This window comes from Sinocyclocheilus anshuiensis, unplaced genomic scaffold (genome assembly GCF_001515605.1).
Source record: "Sinocyclocheilus anshuiensis isolate Anshui unplaced genomic scaffold, SAMN03320099.WGS_v1.1 scaffold178, whole genome shotgun sequence".
NCBI classification, from domain to species: Eukaryota; Metazoa; Chordata; class Actinopteri; order Cypriniformes; family Cyprinidae; genus Sinocyclocheilus; species Sinocyclocheilus anshuiensis.
Genome location: NW_015546031.1, coordinates 705310 through 723631, shown reverse-complemented (window position 1 = coordinate 723631; position 18322 = coordinate 705310). Strand labels below are relative to the sequence as shown.

The 18322-nt window shown below is 38.9% G+C and overlaps 2 protein-coding genes across 3 annotated transcripts in view; one reads left to right on the top strand and one right to left on the bottom strand.

Moving 5' to 3' along the window:
• LOC107698765 (centrosomal protein of 112 kDa-like) overlaps positions 1–12801 on the bottom strand; it is a gene marked incomplete at its 3' end in the record, with an annotated part of 76858 nt that extends 64057 nt beyond the window's left edge. The window contains exons 1-4 of the mRNA XM_016499865.1: positions 12556–12801; positions 12169–12272; positions 11858–12048; positions 11302–11435 (exon numbers count right to left, since the gene is read on the bottom strand). Of these exons, the coding sequence (XP_016355351.1) occupies positions 11302–11435; positions 11858–12048; positions 12169–12265 (422 nt within the window). The remainder of the gene's footprint in view (positions 1–11301; positions 11436–11857; positions 12049–12168; positions 12273–12555) is intronic.
• A 1506-nt stretch (positions 12802–14307) lies between these two features.
• The window catches only part of prkcab (protein kinase C, alpha, b), a 174963-nt gene continuing 170948 nt past the window's right edge, over positions 14308–18322 (top strand). For both annotated transcript variants that reach the window (XM_016499891.1, XM_016499890.1), the window contains exons 1-2: positions 14308–14579; positions 15616–15647. In XM_016499891.1, coding sequence (XP_016355377.1) covers positions 14413–14579; positions 15616–15647 — 199 coding nt within the window. In that variant the 5' untranslated portion in view covers positions 14308–14412. The remainder of the gene's footprint in view (positions 14580–15615; positions 15648–18322) is intronic.

Sequence of the window (18322 nt, the reverse complement as noted above, 5' to 3'; positions counted from 1 at the left end):
GGGGGGTTACAACAGGCTACTGAGAATATGGGGATAATGTGCTCATTGTCATTAAAAGAAAATGTAAAAAAAAAAAAGCTTAACTGCCCTATATCGGGCATTTCTTTTTAAAGAAAATACAGGTGCATCTCAATAAATTAGAATGTCAGCCAAAATCATCACAATTAAAAGAACCAAAGACTTAAACTACTTCAGTCTGTGTGCATTGAATTTATTTAATACACGAGTTTTACAATTTGAGTTGAATTACTGAAATAAATGAACTTTTCCACGACATTCTAATTTATTGAGATGCACCTGTACCTTTGTTTTGTTTTTGTTACAGTCACCCAATGTAGCGTATTCATTTCACATCAGTCATCTGAAATGTTCATATACAAGCCGAAATAAAGTATTAAAGTGTATGAAAAGCACAAAAAATCAAACTCTGTGGCTTGAAGAAGCATGTCCAATTTCTTTAAAAAATAAACAAAAAAACAACAGCACCTTGTGTTTTAAATGTAATATATAGTCAAATCAGTAAAACTTCAAACAATGTTCAATAGCAACAAATTAAAGACAAAAAGAAAAAGCAAAGGGGAAAAAAAGCAGAAGAACTGTTATATCATCACCTGACTGACTGAAAGCAAACACAGCCACATCAGAGAAGAGCCGCAAGCTCAAAGCTTTAATCTGATCTAAATGAGTGCGACACATAAAAGACACGGCTGCAATTTTCTCCAGCAGGACTTGAGTCTGTGATCTAAATGCCTTTAATGGTCTTCTCCAAATTTAAGCACTGAAGCACAAGTCCAGGCTTTCAAGCAGATGGACTTCCTCTATCTGCTGACTGCTTCAATTGAAAGATCTCTAATTTCAGAAGAAGCAGTTTAATCTTCAGCTGTGAGGGTCAATGGACTCTTTGACTCATGACTTGAAATTGCAGAAAAACACAGGCCTGGCATTGCCAAACATTCACTTGTGTGGCTAAACACAAGCATGCGTCTCTCCCAATGATTTTGTCTTGCATAGTTGAGGTTAAAGGCCTATTCACACCAAGAGCGACATGACAAAACAACAGAAAAAAAAAAACGCTTTTACATGCTCCTTGCACTCAGAGATCAGGATCTCTCTATATCTGTAATGCTTGTTTTAGACGACCTACAGTATGAAACACAAATATTACTTCATAACTTGGTAAATTTTCTTACTCAGTAGGATTGCTTTATTTTAATTTAAAGATTGTTGCTGCAAAAAAGTCTAAAAAAAAAAAATGCATCCTGAAAAATGTCGCTCTCTTCCTATACATCGGTAACAAAGCATAATTTAAAAACTGCACATAGTATAATAACTATTTCATTATTAATGCAATGACATGATCATAATGTTGTGAAAACTTTACATAATAAGGCATAAAAACTGTCTGTATTCCTTAATACATTCTTAAACTATCTACAAAATGCACAATTTCTAAAAATAAAACATGCAATTATTATCACTAGGATTTTTTGTTGATTATTACTCTTACTATACATTATTTCTAATGTGCATAAAGCAAAGACACTTGTAGTCTTCGCATAAATGAGGTGATAACAATTTTTTTTCAATAGACAGAGAAGGTATACATACTGATAAACGACAGTGTGCGATAAAAACACTGTGTATAAAGTACAGCCTACACTGTGTAAAAAAAAGTCTTCATAATGTAATTGCCATTAATCCCGTCTGTGACCTTCCGTCTGCTCGCCACCAGAGGTCGCCTTCCGATTATATAGACACTCACACCACACAAACTGTCACACATCACCCTGGACTACATTTCCCATGTTCCATTGCACTGATTACACACTCACCTGCAACCAATCACACACACTTTAAATACGAGGCCCTAACCACTGTTCAAGGTCGAGTTTTGTTTAGCATTTATAACTGTCAGCGATAGCTACTTTACAGAGCCATTCCAAGTTCCTGAGTCTAGTTTAGTCTTGTTCATAGTCTGTTTTCCCATGTCTTGATCCTTGCCTGTTATCTCGTCTTGTCTGATCTCTGCCTGCCCTGAAGTTTATAGCCTGTCTTGGATTTAACCTTTGCCTTGCTGTTTCGGATTGTGTTTGCACCTCGCCTGGACTATTGCTCGTGTTATCGGATTACCACTCTTGTCAAGCCCTCTGGATAACGTTCGCTGTCGACTGACTCATGCCTACCTTTGGATTACTCTTTCGTCTTGCCTGAACCATACCTGTTGTTGTTGTCGACCCATGCCTGTTTTATGACCACGACTTTGAATAAAGCTTTGCAGATGGATCCGCACGTCTCTCGTCTCGTTCGCCCCGTAACAGAATACTCGGCCTCACAAGGATCTAGTGACTTTTCTAAAGGACTCTGGCCAGGTATGAACACAGCAATACTGCTATTAGCTCTCGAGCAGGGCACACGATCGCTCGAGAGCTATATTCAAGAGTATTTAGAGGTCGCTAATTATTCTGATTTGCCTGACTATGTGTTCATTTTTGTGAGGGCATTAACCAGCAGCTCAAATCGCAACTAATCCGTGAGGGTCCCCGTTCGTCTTTAAGTGATTTTATGGACTTTGCTTTGCTGTCCGTTGGCTCGTTATTTACTGTGGGAGTCGCAGAGGAGGAACGCGACACCGTGTCTGTGACTGAAATGGCGGATGCACCGGAGCGCACTCACATAATGGCGGCGACAGCAGAGCCTGTTCGCAAAATGGCGGCCACAACAACGCCCCGTCATATCACAACTACCATTCCAGAATCAAGTCGTCACAGCTGATCCTCCAGAGTCTCGTCACGTCACAGATGATCGCCCAGTCACGTCACGTCCCAGCTGATCGTCCAGAGTCACGTCATGTCTCAGCTGATATCCCAGAGTCTCGTCACGTGTCAGCTGATCTCCCAGAGTCTCATCACATCTCAGCTGACCTCCCAGAGTCTCGTCATGTCTCAGCTGATCTCCCAGAGTCTCGTCACGTCTCAGCTGATCTCCCAGAGTCTCGTCACGTTTTAGCTGTTCGTCCAGAGTCAAGTCACATCTCAGCTGTTTGCCCAGAGTCACGTCACGTCGCAGCTGATCGTCCAGATTCACATCACGTCACAACTGATCGTCCAGAATCTCGTCACGTCGCAGCTGATCGTCCAGAGTCTGGCCACTTCTTGTCTGTTGCACCTAGATCTCCGAGGTCAGTTCGTCAGAATTCCCGACTGGCATCCAGCGTGGAGGATCCACCGCTGGCATTCCCAAACCCACTCACTCTAGCCCTCCTGTTCCTGAACTAATTCCCCTGTCTGAAGCGTTTCTCATGATGGGGATCGCTTTTTGGTGTGTTTGGGCTGCATACACCACCACAGAACCTCCTGAGGTGGCGGCGTCCACTATGGTAGTGGTGCTTACTGCTGTGTTCCCCGAGGCGATGGTGCCTGCTGCAGTTTCTCCAGAGGTATGCTGCAGAACCTCCTGAGGCGGCAGTGCTCGCTACAGCTCCTGGCATGGTGGTGGCGCTCAGTAATGAACTCTCTGCCTGTCCTGTCATGGCTATGGAGGCCGTCTGTGAACTCTCTGCCTGTCCCGTTACGGCTATGGAGGCCGTCTGTGAATCCTCTGTTTGTCCTGTCACGTATATGGAGGCCGTTTATGAATTCTTGTCTCGTCCTGAACCAGCCATGGAGTCCAATCATGAACTTTCGCCTGGTCATATCACTGGTCATGAACTGGCCAAGGAGGCCATCTGTGAACTATTGCCCTGTCTCAACCTAGCTGCAGAGACTGTTTATGAACTTTTGTCTTGTCCAGACCCAGCCGAAGAAGCTGTCTCTGAACTCTCATCCCTGCCTATCACGGCCATAGAAACCTTAAATGAACTTTCTGTATGCCCTGTTAACCCTGTCATTGCCAAAGAGACCTCTAGTGAACAGTATGTCTATCCCACTTCAGTCAATGAGTTTAATTTTGAGCTATCTGTCTGTCCAGTTTCAACCTATGAGTCTGAGTTTGAATTATCAGCCTGCCCAGTTGCCATTAATGCTCTTGATTGTGAACTATCTGTCTGTCCTGTTTCAACGAATGAGTCTGACTGTGAATTGTCTGCCAGTTTAGTTTTACTCACTGAAATGTCTACCAGTCCAGTTTCAGTCGATGCACCTGGTTTTGAAAAGTGTGTCTGTACGAATGTAGCTGTTGAATCTAACTTTGAACTGTCTACCTATCCTGTCTCAGTCCAGAAGTCTAGTTTTGAGCCATATGTCTGTCCCGTTTCGACCAATGAGCCTGATTTTGAACTGTCTGCCCGTTCAGTGGTCACCAGGGAGACTATTGATGAACTTTTTGTGTTCCCTGCCTCGGTCCTTGAGACCGTAAATGCACTGTCTGTCTCCTGTGTTTCAGTTTTCCCTAGGCCCCAGTCCCTGCCAAGGGTTCCTGATCACTCTGGTCCGCCGTGGTGGTCTGCCGACATGCTCTGGTGGGCCAAAGCTCCATCTGCTCCGCCGTGGTGGTCTTCGGCTACGCTCTGCTGGCCTTCTGCTCTGGTCTGGAGGTTTTCTGCTCTGTCTGCTCCGGTCTGGTGGTCTTCTGCTCCGTCTGCTCTGGTCTGGTGGTCTTCTGCTCCGCCGTGGGGATCTTTGGATCCATCTGCTCTGCCGTGGAGATCTTCTGTCCTGCTCTGGTGGTCTTCTGCTCCACCGTGGAGGTCTTCTGCTCCGCCGTGGGCATCTTCTGCTCAGCCGTGGAGGTCTTCTGCTCCGGCGTGGGGATCTTCGATCCCGTCTGCTCTGCTGTGGTTGTCCTCAGCTCCACCTGTACTGCCGGCTCCGCCCTGGCTCCCTGCTCCGCCGGCTCTGCCTCAGTCCCTGGTATCTCCTATCCTTGGACTTGGCCCTCCATCCCTCCCCCTGTTCCGCCTCCGCTCCACCGCCCACCTGGATCGTATAGTGTTTGGAGCGTCTGGCAGCCGCTCCTTGGGGGGGGGGCTCTGTCATGAATTCGGTCCATGGACTTCCGTTTATTCACCACCAGAGGTCACCCTTTCCATTACATTGACTCTCGCACAACACAAACTGTTGCATAGCACCCCGGGGGGGGGGGGGGGGACTCTGTCATGAATCCTGACCGTGATCTTCCGTCTGCTCGCCACCAGATTATATAGACACTCACACCACACAAACTGTCACACATCAACCTGGACTACATTTCCCGTGTTCCATTGCACTGATTATGCACTCACCTGCAACCAATCACACACACTTTAAATACGAGGCCCTAACCACTGTTCAAGGCCGAGTTTTGTTTAGCATTTATCACTGTCAGCAATAGCTACTTTACAGAGCCATTCCAAGTTCCTGAGTCTAGTTTAGTCTTGTTCATAGTCTGTTTTCCCGTGTCTTGATCCTTGCCTGTTATCTCGTCGTGTCTGATCTCTGCCTGCCCTGAATTTTATAGCCTGTCTTGGATTTACCCTTTGCCTTGCTGTTTCGGACTGTGTTTGCACCTCGCCTGGACTATTGCGCTCGTGTTATTGGATTACCCCTCTTGTAAAGCCCTCTGGATAACGTTCGCTGTCGATGAACTCACGCCTATCTTTAGATTACTCTTTCGTCTTGCCTGAACCATACCTGTTGCTGTTGTCGACCCATGCCTATTTTATGACCACGCCTTTGAATAAAGCTTTGCTGATGGATCCGCACGTCTCTCGTCTCGTTCGCCCCGTAACAGTAATAAGTCATCATGCATGTTATAAGAAAAAAAATTAGCTCAAGATTTTGTAATGTTTTGAGAAAAATTATTATATTATCAATATTTTATTACAATAATAATGTAATACTGGTCACAGCATGTGCAGTTATTACATTATCCTTAATGTGCAATGGAGTGTACAAAATAGTCTTACAAGTCAGAGCTCAAAGGAGCACTTTGTGATTCTTGGCTCAAGCTTCCGAGTTAAAGTGAGTTTCAGGGAATGCTTTTATCCTCGGCAATTGACATTACTAAAGACCAGCCGGATCATCACTGAACTGAACACTGCAGTGGAGAACGTACAGAACATCATGCTTTCATAATACATCTCAATGGCACTGAACCTATTCGTCTAAGCACTTTTCTCTTCTGGGACAAGATAGCTTGTGAACCTGAAGTATCGTTCACACCAGTGTTAATTTTGACAGCAAATTTTGATTTAGTTTTAGTCATAGTCTTTTGACTAAAATGCCATTTAGTTTTAGTCATATTTTAGTAATCTGAATTGTTTTTAGTTTTAGTCTAGTTTTAGTCGACTAAATATAAGATTTTAGTTGACTAAGGCCCAATCCCAATTCTATTTTATACCCCTTCCCCTTCCCCTCCGCCTACCCCTTCCTCTTGTCCCTTGAAACAGAGCGTCAAGGGGTAGGTGTGAAAATATTCCCCTAAGAATTGGGACACCACTACTATGCCGTCACATGTCAACATATGTCGTCTAGCTCCTACAATACACACACCTATACTGGTGTGCTGGTGTGCATTATAGCCTTTAATTACCGTTCTAGTAATCAACTGTTTACGTGAATACTCGTCAAAACGGACAATTCAACATCATTTTGTGTGTAATTCTCCATTCAGGATGCATTAAATTAATCAAAAGTGACAGTAAAGACATTCACAATATTACAAAATATTTTTTTATTTCAAATATTTGTTATTCTATTCATGATTTAACTTTCTATTCATCATTCAATGCATCCTGAAAAAAAGTTAATATTAAGCAGCACAAAAATTTTCAACATTGATAATAAGAAATGCTTTCTGAGCAGCAAAACAGAATATTAGAAGGATTTCTGAAAGATCATGTGACATTGAAGACTGCAGTAATGATGATGAACATTTAGTAGAAAATTTGCGTTCACAATTCAACATCATTTTGTGTGTAATTCTCCGTTCATGCGATGCGAGAGAGTAGGCTACTCGCGCGCTGTGAGATGCGCTTTCTGTGTGTGTATGCTTCAGTGTCTGCGCTCAGAAAACCGGACCGAAATGAGCTCTCTCTTCCGTCGTTTTTTTTCACGTGCGTTGGTTCATTTATCCAAACGTCTGCTCTTCTCTTACTTCCACATATTGACATTTTTTAACGTTTTATGCGACGTGCAGTAAGTGTATGTTAGGGATGGGTGGATCGATCGATCGATTAAGTATCGATACTAAGTTGTATCGAAAGGATCGATCCTCACATAAAAATATCGATTCCAAAGTGCATTTTTTAACCATTAATTTTATTTATTTATCAAGAAATTCGGTGCATAATAAAAGCTTCTAAATATATTAGCGAATAATTGTGTTGGATAGAACCATTTCTCCTGCTCATCGGAACACACGCAAATGCTGAAAGACAGAACAAATCAATCACAGAGAGCGTTCGCTGCTGACGCATGGCTCAGAGTGCTTGTTTAAATAGGGCTGTGTTTCCCAAAAGCATCAGAAGCATAAATAAATCTTAAGAAACCATTGCCACATTATTACATTAGCCTACATAACATTGTTACCATATATAAAATTAATTCTGTAAATGATATTAGAATGATTTCTGAAGGATCATGTGACACTGAAGACTGGAGCAATGATGCTGAAAATTCAGCTTTGATCACAGATACATTTTAAATTACATTTTAAAATATATTAAAATAGAAAATAGTTATTTTAATAGCTGCTTTTACTGTTTTACTGTTTACTGTTTTTTAAGTGCAGCCTTGGTGAGCATGAGACTTAAAAAAAAACTTACTGACCCCAAACTTTTGTGTACATGTATATTTATTTTAAATTGGCTAGTTTGTGCAAGTAAATTTATTTAAACTGGTTGTTAAAAGTTCAAATGGATTGTGTTATGTTCTGTAATCGCGGTTAATAAATCTGTCAGAAAAAAATATGCTAAAGTTTCAGCTTTAGGGGTACAACAGCCTGGCAGCCTTTTACAAAAATTAACCATGGTTTTATTACAGTAACCACAGTTTACCACAGTATTTGTACTAAAACTGCAGTAACCACAAATTTACCAGGGTAATAATAATAATAACAATACATTTTAGTACTTATGTAACGCCATGTTTATTTCTCATGAGGTATCCTCAAAGGTGCACCTTTGTAACTTATCTACCCTTAAAGCATGCATACTGGTACTAATATGCTCACTTTTAAGGGTATAGTTGCACCTTTGAGGTTACTGCCCCAGTAAAGGGCTAAAGTACAATTATAGTATATTTTATTTCTGAGAGTGTAAACAAAAAAGGCCTATGAAATGTTAAAAACATGGCTTTAAAATCTAATATGTGATAAATAAGTGAATATCATTACTGATTATATTCTTTTAATAATTTAAAAGATCAGTTTAGTTTAGCGGCATCGGTATCAATATCGGCGATACTGGACTTGAAAATATCGGCATCGGATCGAAAATAAAATAAGAGGTATCGCCCATCCCTAGTGTATGTTAGCTTATGTCCCGCCGGTTCATATGTACGCATCTAACCTCCGAACCACGCAGCAGATTCGTTCTGAATGAATCTCTTCCCAAATCGTCCCTCCCTAACATTTTCATCTCGTTTTTATTCATTGACGAAAATGTCAATAGATTTACATCATAGTTTTTGTCATTCAACAAGAGTTTTAGTTCGTTATCGTCTCGTTGTCGTCGGGGAAAAAAATGTTGTTGACGAAATTTATGACGAAAATTATTCGTCAACGAAATTAACACTGGTTCACACCTACAGCAACTTGGAGCAACCTGAACTTTTTCATTTTCTGTAAGAGTTGGTGACTTCTGCCAAAATAACTTAGCATTTGATTGTGCGCTGGTGCAACGTATATCCTTTTTCGCTCCACAAAGTTTACTTTTAGCAACACAAAAATGATTTTATGTCAGCATGAACCAGTGACAAACTGATGTAAATGGGGCTGGAGAGCTACTGGCTCAAAGGAAAAGGCATAGAAGGTTGTGGAATGCCTGGGTCTACACTTTAGAGACAACACTGCCACTCGCTTTTAGGAAGGAAAACATATAGCTGAAGCTCAGTAGGAGTCATAAGTGACAGTTTAATGGGATTTTGTCAGAGAGAACAGGAGAGTTGTTGACAGTGGGTCTGGGGATGTGTAGAGATTTGTGAATGGCAGGTGTTCCAGTTCTGAGGAGATCTGCAGAGCTTTCTGTGGAGTTTTGAGGGCAATGCTTCTGCATGAAGCTACTTATCAGTGCAGTGAACAAACACAGATGAACATGAAAGTGTTGCGAGAGAATCAACTGAGGGTCTGACTATTTCATGTTCTATAGGCCTGGTTTTAATGGAGCCATCATTGTGTCCTTGTGTGAAGCTCCAAATTATAGGGATAGTTCATCCAAAAATAAAAACGTATGCCATTCCAAACCTGCTTGACTTTCTTTCTTCTGAGAACACAATAAACACATTTTGAAACATGTCTCTTTCTTCTTTTTCTTTCTTTCTTTCTGTCCATGCAATGAAAGCCAGTGTTCTTCAAAATATTTTGGATCTCAATGTAGTGAACAATTATTTTCTTTTAAAGACATTTAGTTCCCACTTTAAGTGAACCTTAGTTCCCAGGTCATCTACAATACAGATTAAAATGCTGATAAAGTCAAGAAAAGATGAGACATAAACACATGATAGTATGACTGAAATGTTAAAATGTAACAAATAAATAAATAAAACATATTTATTCTGTGGCACCTAAAAAAAATTATTTGGCGCCTAAGTTTTTCCTTTCTGATAGGAGCCAATAAAATATTATTTTTACACAGAGATCGGCAACTCTATTAGTAAAATCTGTTGACTTTAGCAATCTTTGTTGCATTATGTGCCAATGGTGACCATTCAAAAATGGACATGTTTCAAAAAAACTTTTCTCTAGAAGTTTGCAGACCTGTAACTCAAAAAGTTTTAAAGATATCTTAATGCCGTTAATGCCTTAATGCATAGATGTTGGGTCTTACCAAACTTCCCTTACGGCATCTTCATCTATTGAGAACGATTTTTATAACTATATCTTTATCGTTATCTTTATAGTTATCGTGCTTGGTGTGAACGGGCCTTAAATCGTTAAATTGTACACATTTCAGTGGTCAAAAACCAAATGTGGGTCACTTTGCAAAAATATGATACTTCTTCTGTTTTAAAGAGAAAAGTCTGAAGAACAAATAATATTAAAACTAGAAACGTATCTTGTTTCCTTCTGTCAAAACAACTGCATTGAACACAGATGTCTGAGTGCCATAAGTATTCTTTTTCCAAAGTTTGCATGCCTATAACTCAAGAAGTATTGAGGATATCGCAACGCAGTATGATTTTAGATTCTAATTCTTAATAAACTTTTCTTTTGGAGTCTTCATTTTCAAGGCCCTACATCATTCAGTCCCAGAGATATGGGATCTCAATGAGGCTCCATATTCAGATTGTTGTATATTACCATTTTCAGTGGTCAAAAGCCAAATGTGGGTCACTTTGTATACAGCCAATACTTATTGTATTAAAAGTGGAATGTCTGAAGAATAAGTAATGTTGAAACTAGAAATGCACCTTTTGTGTCTTAATTTGTTAATGCAAATTAAAATAGCTGCTTGCTATTTAAATCTATTTTAAAATGTAATTTATTCCTGTGACGGCAAAGCTACATTTTCAGCATCATTACTGAAGTCTTCAATGTCACATGATCTTTCAGAAATCCTTCTAATATTCTGTTTTGCTGCTCAGAAAGCATTTCTTCTTATCAACGTTGAAAATATTTGTGCTGCTTAATATTAACTTTTTTTTTCAGAATGCATTGAATGTTGAATAGAAAATGTAATAACAAATATTTGAAATAAAAAATATTTTGTAATATTATGAATGTCTTTACTGTCATTTTTGATTAATTTAATGCATCCTTTCTGAATAAAAATTGTATTTCTGTTAATTAAAAATAAATAAATAAATAAAACTTTCAGTCCCCAAACTTTTGAAATTGAAATCATTTAAAGCATCTGTAGCTTTAATTCCTGATTTTATTAGTAGTAGTAGTAGTAGCATCAATATTATTTTTAATCACTCGGGCCTGTGTACTAAAATAAGCTTTGATGTCTTTATGTAAAATATAAAAATATATATATATTTCCTTTTGATTTTGGGGTGAAATACAGTATGACCTGGACATGTAGGTCCTTTTCATGAGACAAGATTCACAATTATTCATCCATCCAGTAGGAGTAAGCAATTAATCAATCACGTACTGTATATCACATCACATCCTAACCTCAACACAGGTGGCTTAATCTGTGATCTGTAATCTGTGTCATACCTGTGTGTGTTTGAGAGGGGTGAGGTGGACCATGAGCCATCAGTCTGACCCAACTCCCCAGACACCCAGTCCGGCAGCACTGCAGATCCCTGCTCCTGTGACTTTGCCAGCAACGGCTCATCAAAATAAATGGACTAAAAGCAGAAAAAATCACAATGCTTAACAATCACCAGATTCCAGGTCTCAGACCTATAAAACGTTTTATGGTGTTATATTGCCTTATACAGATCAAGGTAAACACATGTATCAGTGCAGTATTTACCATGTACGTAGGTAAAGTCTTGAGGCTGCCTGCTTCAGGTTTGTGGGTAAAGGGACCCTCTAAAACTCCTTTTCTGAGCATGTGCAGAAGGAGTCGGGCATACATGTTACGATTTTTCCTTCCAGTCAGTCCAGAGCCGCAGGTCTCAGGATCACACAACTTTTTAATCCACAGTGCACACTGCTGCCGCTCTGATGGGCAAATGTGGTTTTGAAAATGATAAATTTCAAGTAGGGCTGCACGATTAATCCTTATACAGATCAAGGTAAACACATGTATCAGTGCAGTATTTACCATGTACGTAGGTAAAGTCTTGAGGCTGCCTGCTTCAGGTTTGTGGGTAAAGGGACCCTCTAAAACTCCTTTTCTGAGCATGTGCAGAAGGAGTCGGGCATACATGTTACGATTTTTCCTTCCAGTCAGTCCAGAGCCGCAGGTCTCAGGATCACACAACTTTTTAATCCACAGTGCACACTGCTGCCGCTCTGATGGGCAAATGTGGTTTTGAAAAAGATCAATTTCAAGTCGAATTTTCTTATTTGTAGCCTTACAAATCCTGTGTTGAAATGACAGAGCACTCTCTCTCTCTATATATATATTCTCACCTGTCTTGTCAGTCAGCTTAAGCACATATGGCTTCATGTCCACTAGGTAATGATCAAACTCAGAGTCCAGAATCCCAAAGCAGTCCTGATCACTCATGTTGCTCCTGAATACATGAAAAGACTAATTAAAACAACCTGTAGTTTCCTGTATCCATATGTGACTTTAGGTATGTATTTTTGGTGCATGTTTTAGCTAATTATCATAGCAGACAGCCATAAATGACAGACATGTCATTATTTGTCAACATACAGCATGCAGCCAATGACATGCGTTTAAAATTCTAATGAATACATAAATAGTCATATTTATGTGATGTAGTGCAATAGTTTATATTAAATCATAATTTATAGATACATCATTCTTTTTTCATCATTTTGTTAGCTCACCAGTTAGCAGAACTGATTCACAAATATTGAGAAGCGCTAACGTTACTTCTGCGATGGGCTTATATAAAGTGCTAATGTAAACACAAGTATTAATGTAAACGTAAGTCTACGGTAAATACTTGTTGAGCACTAAATCATTTTGAATGATAATGTCTTCGTATAGTGTCTTCTGCAGCTGTGATTGTGCGCTGTTCCTCCACTTGTTGCTACCTTACGCTCACAAACGGTTTCAAACTGACAAACTGTGAAGTCATATTTCACGCGCGCCTTTAATTTTCAAAATAAAAGTCTCACATAACAGAGGTGTATTTGTCACCGTGATGTACAACTACTTTGTTTTGTACAATTTTTACTTTCTTTTTATTGTACGCTGAGGTGCAAATATTCAACTTTATAACATATTCGGATATTTGTTTTACAACATTAGAGGACTAACTGTTAGCTACTATTGATATTTTTCTCTCTATATTTTCTCCTAACTGCTAAACACAAGCTAGTCACATGCTCCTTGCAACAGTTTGTGCATCACAGCTTTAAATTTCAGCAATATCACTCACACCGAGAAAACTTTATTTAGTTGTTGTCTCTATGTTTTCTACGATATGTTTACGTGCGCTTTTAATTAAAAAACAAACTTTTAATTTGAAAAATAAATAAACAATTCGCCGGAAAAGAGCTTACTATTTGTGGCTTCATTCCGTTCATCGCGAGAAGCGTTTCTGTTTCCTAGCAACAATAAAATCGCAGGTGAAACAAACCCATGTAGTTAAGTTTGATATTTAGGGTACTCTATTTATTTATTTATTTACAAACATTCATTTTTTTTTTTTTAACAAATTAAAACCGTTAGTTTTAGTTATACATGAATTAGCACTAACTTTCTTAACTTAAGGGGTCTCGTGCAACCGGCTACTGGTCTTGTAGACCCGTTTGCAGGTATTCAATTAATTTGAGTTTTTGCAAAAAACAATTCTACAATAAAGTTTACGACCAAACAAATAGGCTATATCTATAAATATCCATTATTTAGCCATTTAAATGTTTTATATACTTATTTATTTGTTTGTTTGATTTTTTTGTATTGCTTGAAAACAAATACATAACAAAGGTGCCAATGGTAGACATAGAAAAATATAGAAAATAAATCATGTATATAAAATAATGGAAGGCCTTGCTATTTCACAATATCTTAAATGTACTAAATAAGGGCACAGCTTTAACAGTTTTTTTGTTTGTTTGTTTGTTTGTTTGTTTGTACTCTCCTCAGTAGTGCTTATATGTGACCCTGGAGCACAAAACCAGTCATAAGTAGTACGGTATATTTGTAGCAATAGCCAACAATAGGATGCATTGTATGGGTCAAAATGATCGATATTTCTTTTATGCCAAAAATCATTAGCATGTTAAGTAAAGATCTTTACTAGTTACTTGAAAAAAAGTAATCTGATTACGTAACTCGCGTTACTTGTAATGCGTTATCCCCAACACTGATTATAATGATCTAATTCTTTAAGTACGACAGAAAAAAAGAGGTTTCTGATAGCCGTACACATGGTAGTAAAGGGTCGACAGACTGTTGTTCCGCAGCGTTCGACTCTTGTTTCATCCCCAATAATCGCGTTTGGAACCCTACAGATGACGTGTTTCTGGTTTTCGTCCACGGGATGGCGTCATACACCCTCGTATTGAGTGACGAGTGGACAGGCACTATAGAGCGTTGACGTCAGTGTCAGTGAGAGAGGCGCGCGCTGTACCAGGAGAGCAGCAGCTGAACGCGTACAGTAGACGCGTCGACTCGCGCAGCGGAGGAGACACACACACACACACACACACACACACCTGAGGAATAGCGGCGCGATGGCTGATCATCTGATACAGATCAATGACTCGTCCGCCGCGGTCAATCGATTCGCGCGGAAAGGAGCTCAGCGAAAGAAGAACGTGCACGAAGTTAAAAACCACAAATTTATCGCTCGATTCTTCAAGCAGCCCACATTCTGCAGCCACTGCACCGACTTTATCTGGTAACATGCTTTGCATTCAGTACTCATGCATTACATGTGAAACTTTGAGAAATTGCAGTCTTGGATGTTTGGTTTGACAGCTGACGATCATTTCTTACTTTTCTAGTGGCAAGGCAAGCATAACACCTCAGTAATACAAGAAAAAAAAAATACTTTTCATAATTTTCTGCCTTTCATAGGAAATTGAGGTGCATAGGCTACATGAATAAATTAGGATGGCAATATGTTTGCGTTTTCATTTTGTGCTTGAACTTAGGGGAAAAACAAGTTGCATTGTATTTATTTTGCTTATTCTCTATTTATGTAGCATACATTAATTAGGTTTTATATTTACTAAATTAATTGGAAGGTTTGTTTTATGATACAAAACCTCTTAAAATTACTTGCATGAAAAAATAAAGTCTTGAGTGTATTTTGACAGGTGTCAATCATCTCTTACGTTTATAGTGGCAAACATAATATGGTCTTTCTCAATAATACATGAAAACACTTTTAAAATGACTTAAATGTTAAAAAATAACAGGAGATATTTTGTAGTCCCATGCATGAAACCATTTTATTTTATATATCACAATTTGTTTTGTGTAATTTCATCATTTATTGTTTTCATTCATTCATTCATTCTATATTATTTTAACAGGCTTCTATGTTATTATGGTCATACATTTGCAATAATAATAATAGTAATATATAATGTTTAAATATATATTTAATATGAATAATGTTTAATTTCAACAAAAGACTGTCAGTTACAGGTAATGGTAATGAGCTATTAATGCACATTCAGAAAACCATATCATCTCATCATGAAACTGGATTTGCTGAACAGATGTTTGGTCACATTTTAATACCTAAATCCAGTTTTAATACCCTTCAACCTTTACAATCATTAAAGTTAAAGTTTATTTTGTGCATTTAAAAAATTAGAAAATTCATAGGAAAGGGAGGGGAAAGCATTTAACAAAAAAAGTTATATTTTGCAGCTTTATCACTAACACATTTTTTTTTTCTGTCTTTTTCAAATGCAACTCTACAGGGGATTTGGAAAGCAAGGCTTCCAGTGCCAAGGTACTGTGTGTGTGTGTGTGTGTGTGTGTGAGAGAGGGGGTGTGTGTGTGTGTGTGTGTGTGTGTGTGTGTGTGTGTGTGTGTGTGTGTGTGTGAGTGAGTGTGTGTGGGAGGGTTGTTGTTTAGTGTCACCCATTCTATCACTGATGCATGTGCTCATGTATTGATCTTTACCAGGGTTTACTACACTATTCAACATCACGGCAGATGAGGACGCTGAGTACAAACATGTTCAGTTTATTTCATCATTGTGCCATTATAAGGAACACATAATCTGGATAATGTGGAAAGTGCTGGCCTTGTCAGGGCTCTGGCGTTTTCTGTAAGGGTCTTTGGGAAATTTGTTTAAATCTTGGCTCCGCCTTGTCATTGTTGGCTTCTGATAAATGGCAGATCCCAAATCTGAAAGGGTTTTGAAGAACACTGTATGACTGCAGTAAACTACATGTCCAGTTGTGCAGAATTCTGTGCTTCTGTTCTGAAATTACAACATCCCTGTGAGGAACTTGACTGTCCGGCACAAAACCCAGACCTGAGCACCGTTGATGAATGATTATGGATGATAAATTAGAATAGGGAGCTGGAGTCAAGTGCTTGACCTCAGCTAATAAGATGCTTGTTTGCAGGCTAATACTATGCCAAAAGTCTACCGGTTTCATAAGCAACCTGCTCTGTTCCTGCTCTATAAGATTACTAAAATTGAACTGAGTTTTCAGGGAAATTATGTTCAACACTTCAGCAACCAATGTTGGTTATTTTTCCATCCCTTACAAAAATTAACCATGGTTTGATTGTAGTAAAATATAGTAACCATGTTTTTTGGCGTATTGATTACCATTTGTATAACCACGGTTTTACTACAAATACCATGGTTAAACTATGGTTAGTGTAGCAAAACCATAGTTAATTTGTGGTTATTATGGTTTAACTATAGTGACCATGGTGTTTTGGTTTTATTTGTAGTAAAACCATGGTTAATTTTCTGATATGAAGATGACAAATAAATGTGTTTTTGCATGTCGGAAGTGCAGAAAGTTTGTAGCATTAGACAGCTGTAGCTTCAAAAAAAATCTTCTTAAAAAATGAATTGGCACAAACCCATTCCAAGTAGGTCAAAAGAAAAAGATGCCAGGTAAGCAGTCTTAATTCTCAAGTTCCCTGGACTATTAGACTGTGTCCTAACCAGGTGTGACAAATCAAGCAATTTGTCTCTGCCCACTGAAAGTGAAGCAAAGTGATGTGTAATGTGACAGCAAATCAATTCATATTTGATGTTTAATATACAGCTATGTGCAGTGAAATGGACATCTCATTTGGACCGGTGAGATTTCACTCAGGACAGGGCTGACAGTGCAACACTCCAAAAATAGAAGTGGCCAACAAAATTAAAACTAACATTGCTTGTCCATTTCTGCTAAACCTCATCATTTCCCAAGATATTATATAGGGATCTTCAACCCCAAACATACTTGAACCAGCAATCAAGGTTTTTAGGGTTACTTGACAGGCAGGTGTGTTGGAGCAGGGTTGGAACTGAAGTCTTCAGGACAGTAAACTCTCCAAGATCTGGGTTAAAAACTTGACTTGCTAGAACAATATGACTTGTCAGAGCCATGCTGCAGCAATAACATACATGGTTAAAAAAAATCAACAATTAGGATCTTTACATGAGAATTGATGATACAAGTTCCTAAAAAGTATATATTTTCATTTTGGCTCTTGGGAATCATTGAGCAGAATTACAGGATGACACAAGTATGGAAGCATATAGGTAGCGAAATTCAATTTAAAATGCAATATGCAAAATGGCAATGCAATATGCAAAATGGCATTGTATTTCTGTATTTAAATTTACATTTTCCATTACCCATACGTGCAAAGTTTGTTGCAAAAGGAAAATTAAAATTAAATTATATAATTTACATTTGCCATTTCCAACAGTAGTCTTAATATGTAAATTGCATGCAAATTTGAACGCTTTATAAGTTGCAAAATGAAAATGAAAATGTATAACACAAATTGATTTGATATGTGTAACATGTCCAAGCAGAAATGGTAGCAAAATGATAATTTAAATGCTATTTGTCCTAAATGCATTTAGATGAACAGTTAGAACACTTAGGATTGCATTTTCATCATGAAGCCGTGGGATATTTGTAGCAAAATTCAGTGCGGCTTTGAAAATGCATTCCGAGCTGACCACGCCCACCCTCCGTCAATCATTGCTTCAAGGCAGGGATTGGCGGAAGCGTGTTACGTTTGGATCGTTTGAAACATGGCGGTTGGAGATCTGATAAGATCGTTGAATTCACTGGCAGATGAAGTATCCAGGAACATGTTGAAGAGATGAATTGTAATGCTTGTAATGTCCATTTATAGTCTTTACACAACAGCTTGGCTCCTTAAATGTTTAAACACCACCTAATTTCAAGACGCTGGCGTCACGTGGGTCACCCGCAGTGTAAGACGCTCAAAGCTCAAGACGTTCGGTAGACGTTCGATCGGTCGGTCGTTCGAACGTTTGATTTTAGCATGGAATACACTTCATATATTTCTCTGTTCACGCTCCACTTCATCTGCCAGTGAATTCAACGATCTTATCAGATCTCCAGCCGCCATGTTTCAAACGATCCAAACGTAACACGCTTCCGCCAATCCATGCCTAGAAGCAATGAT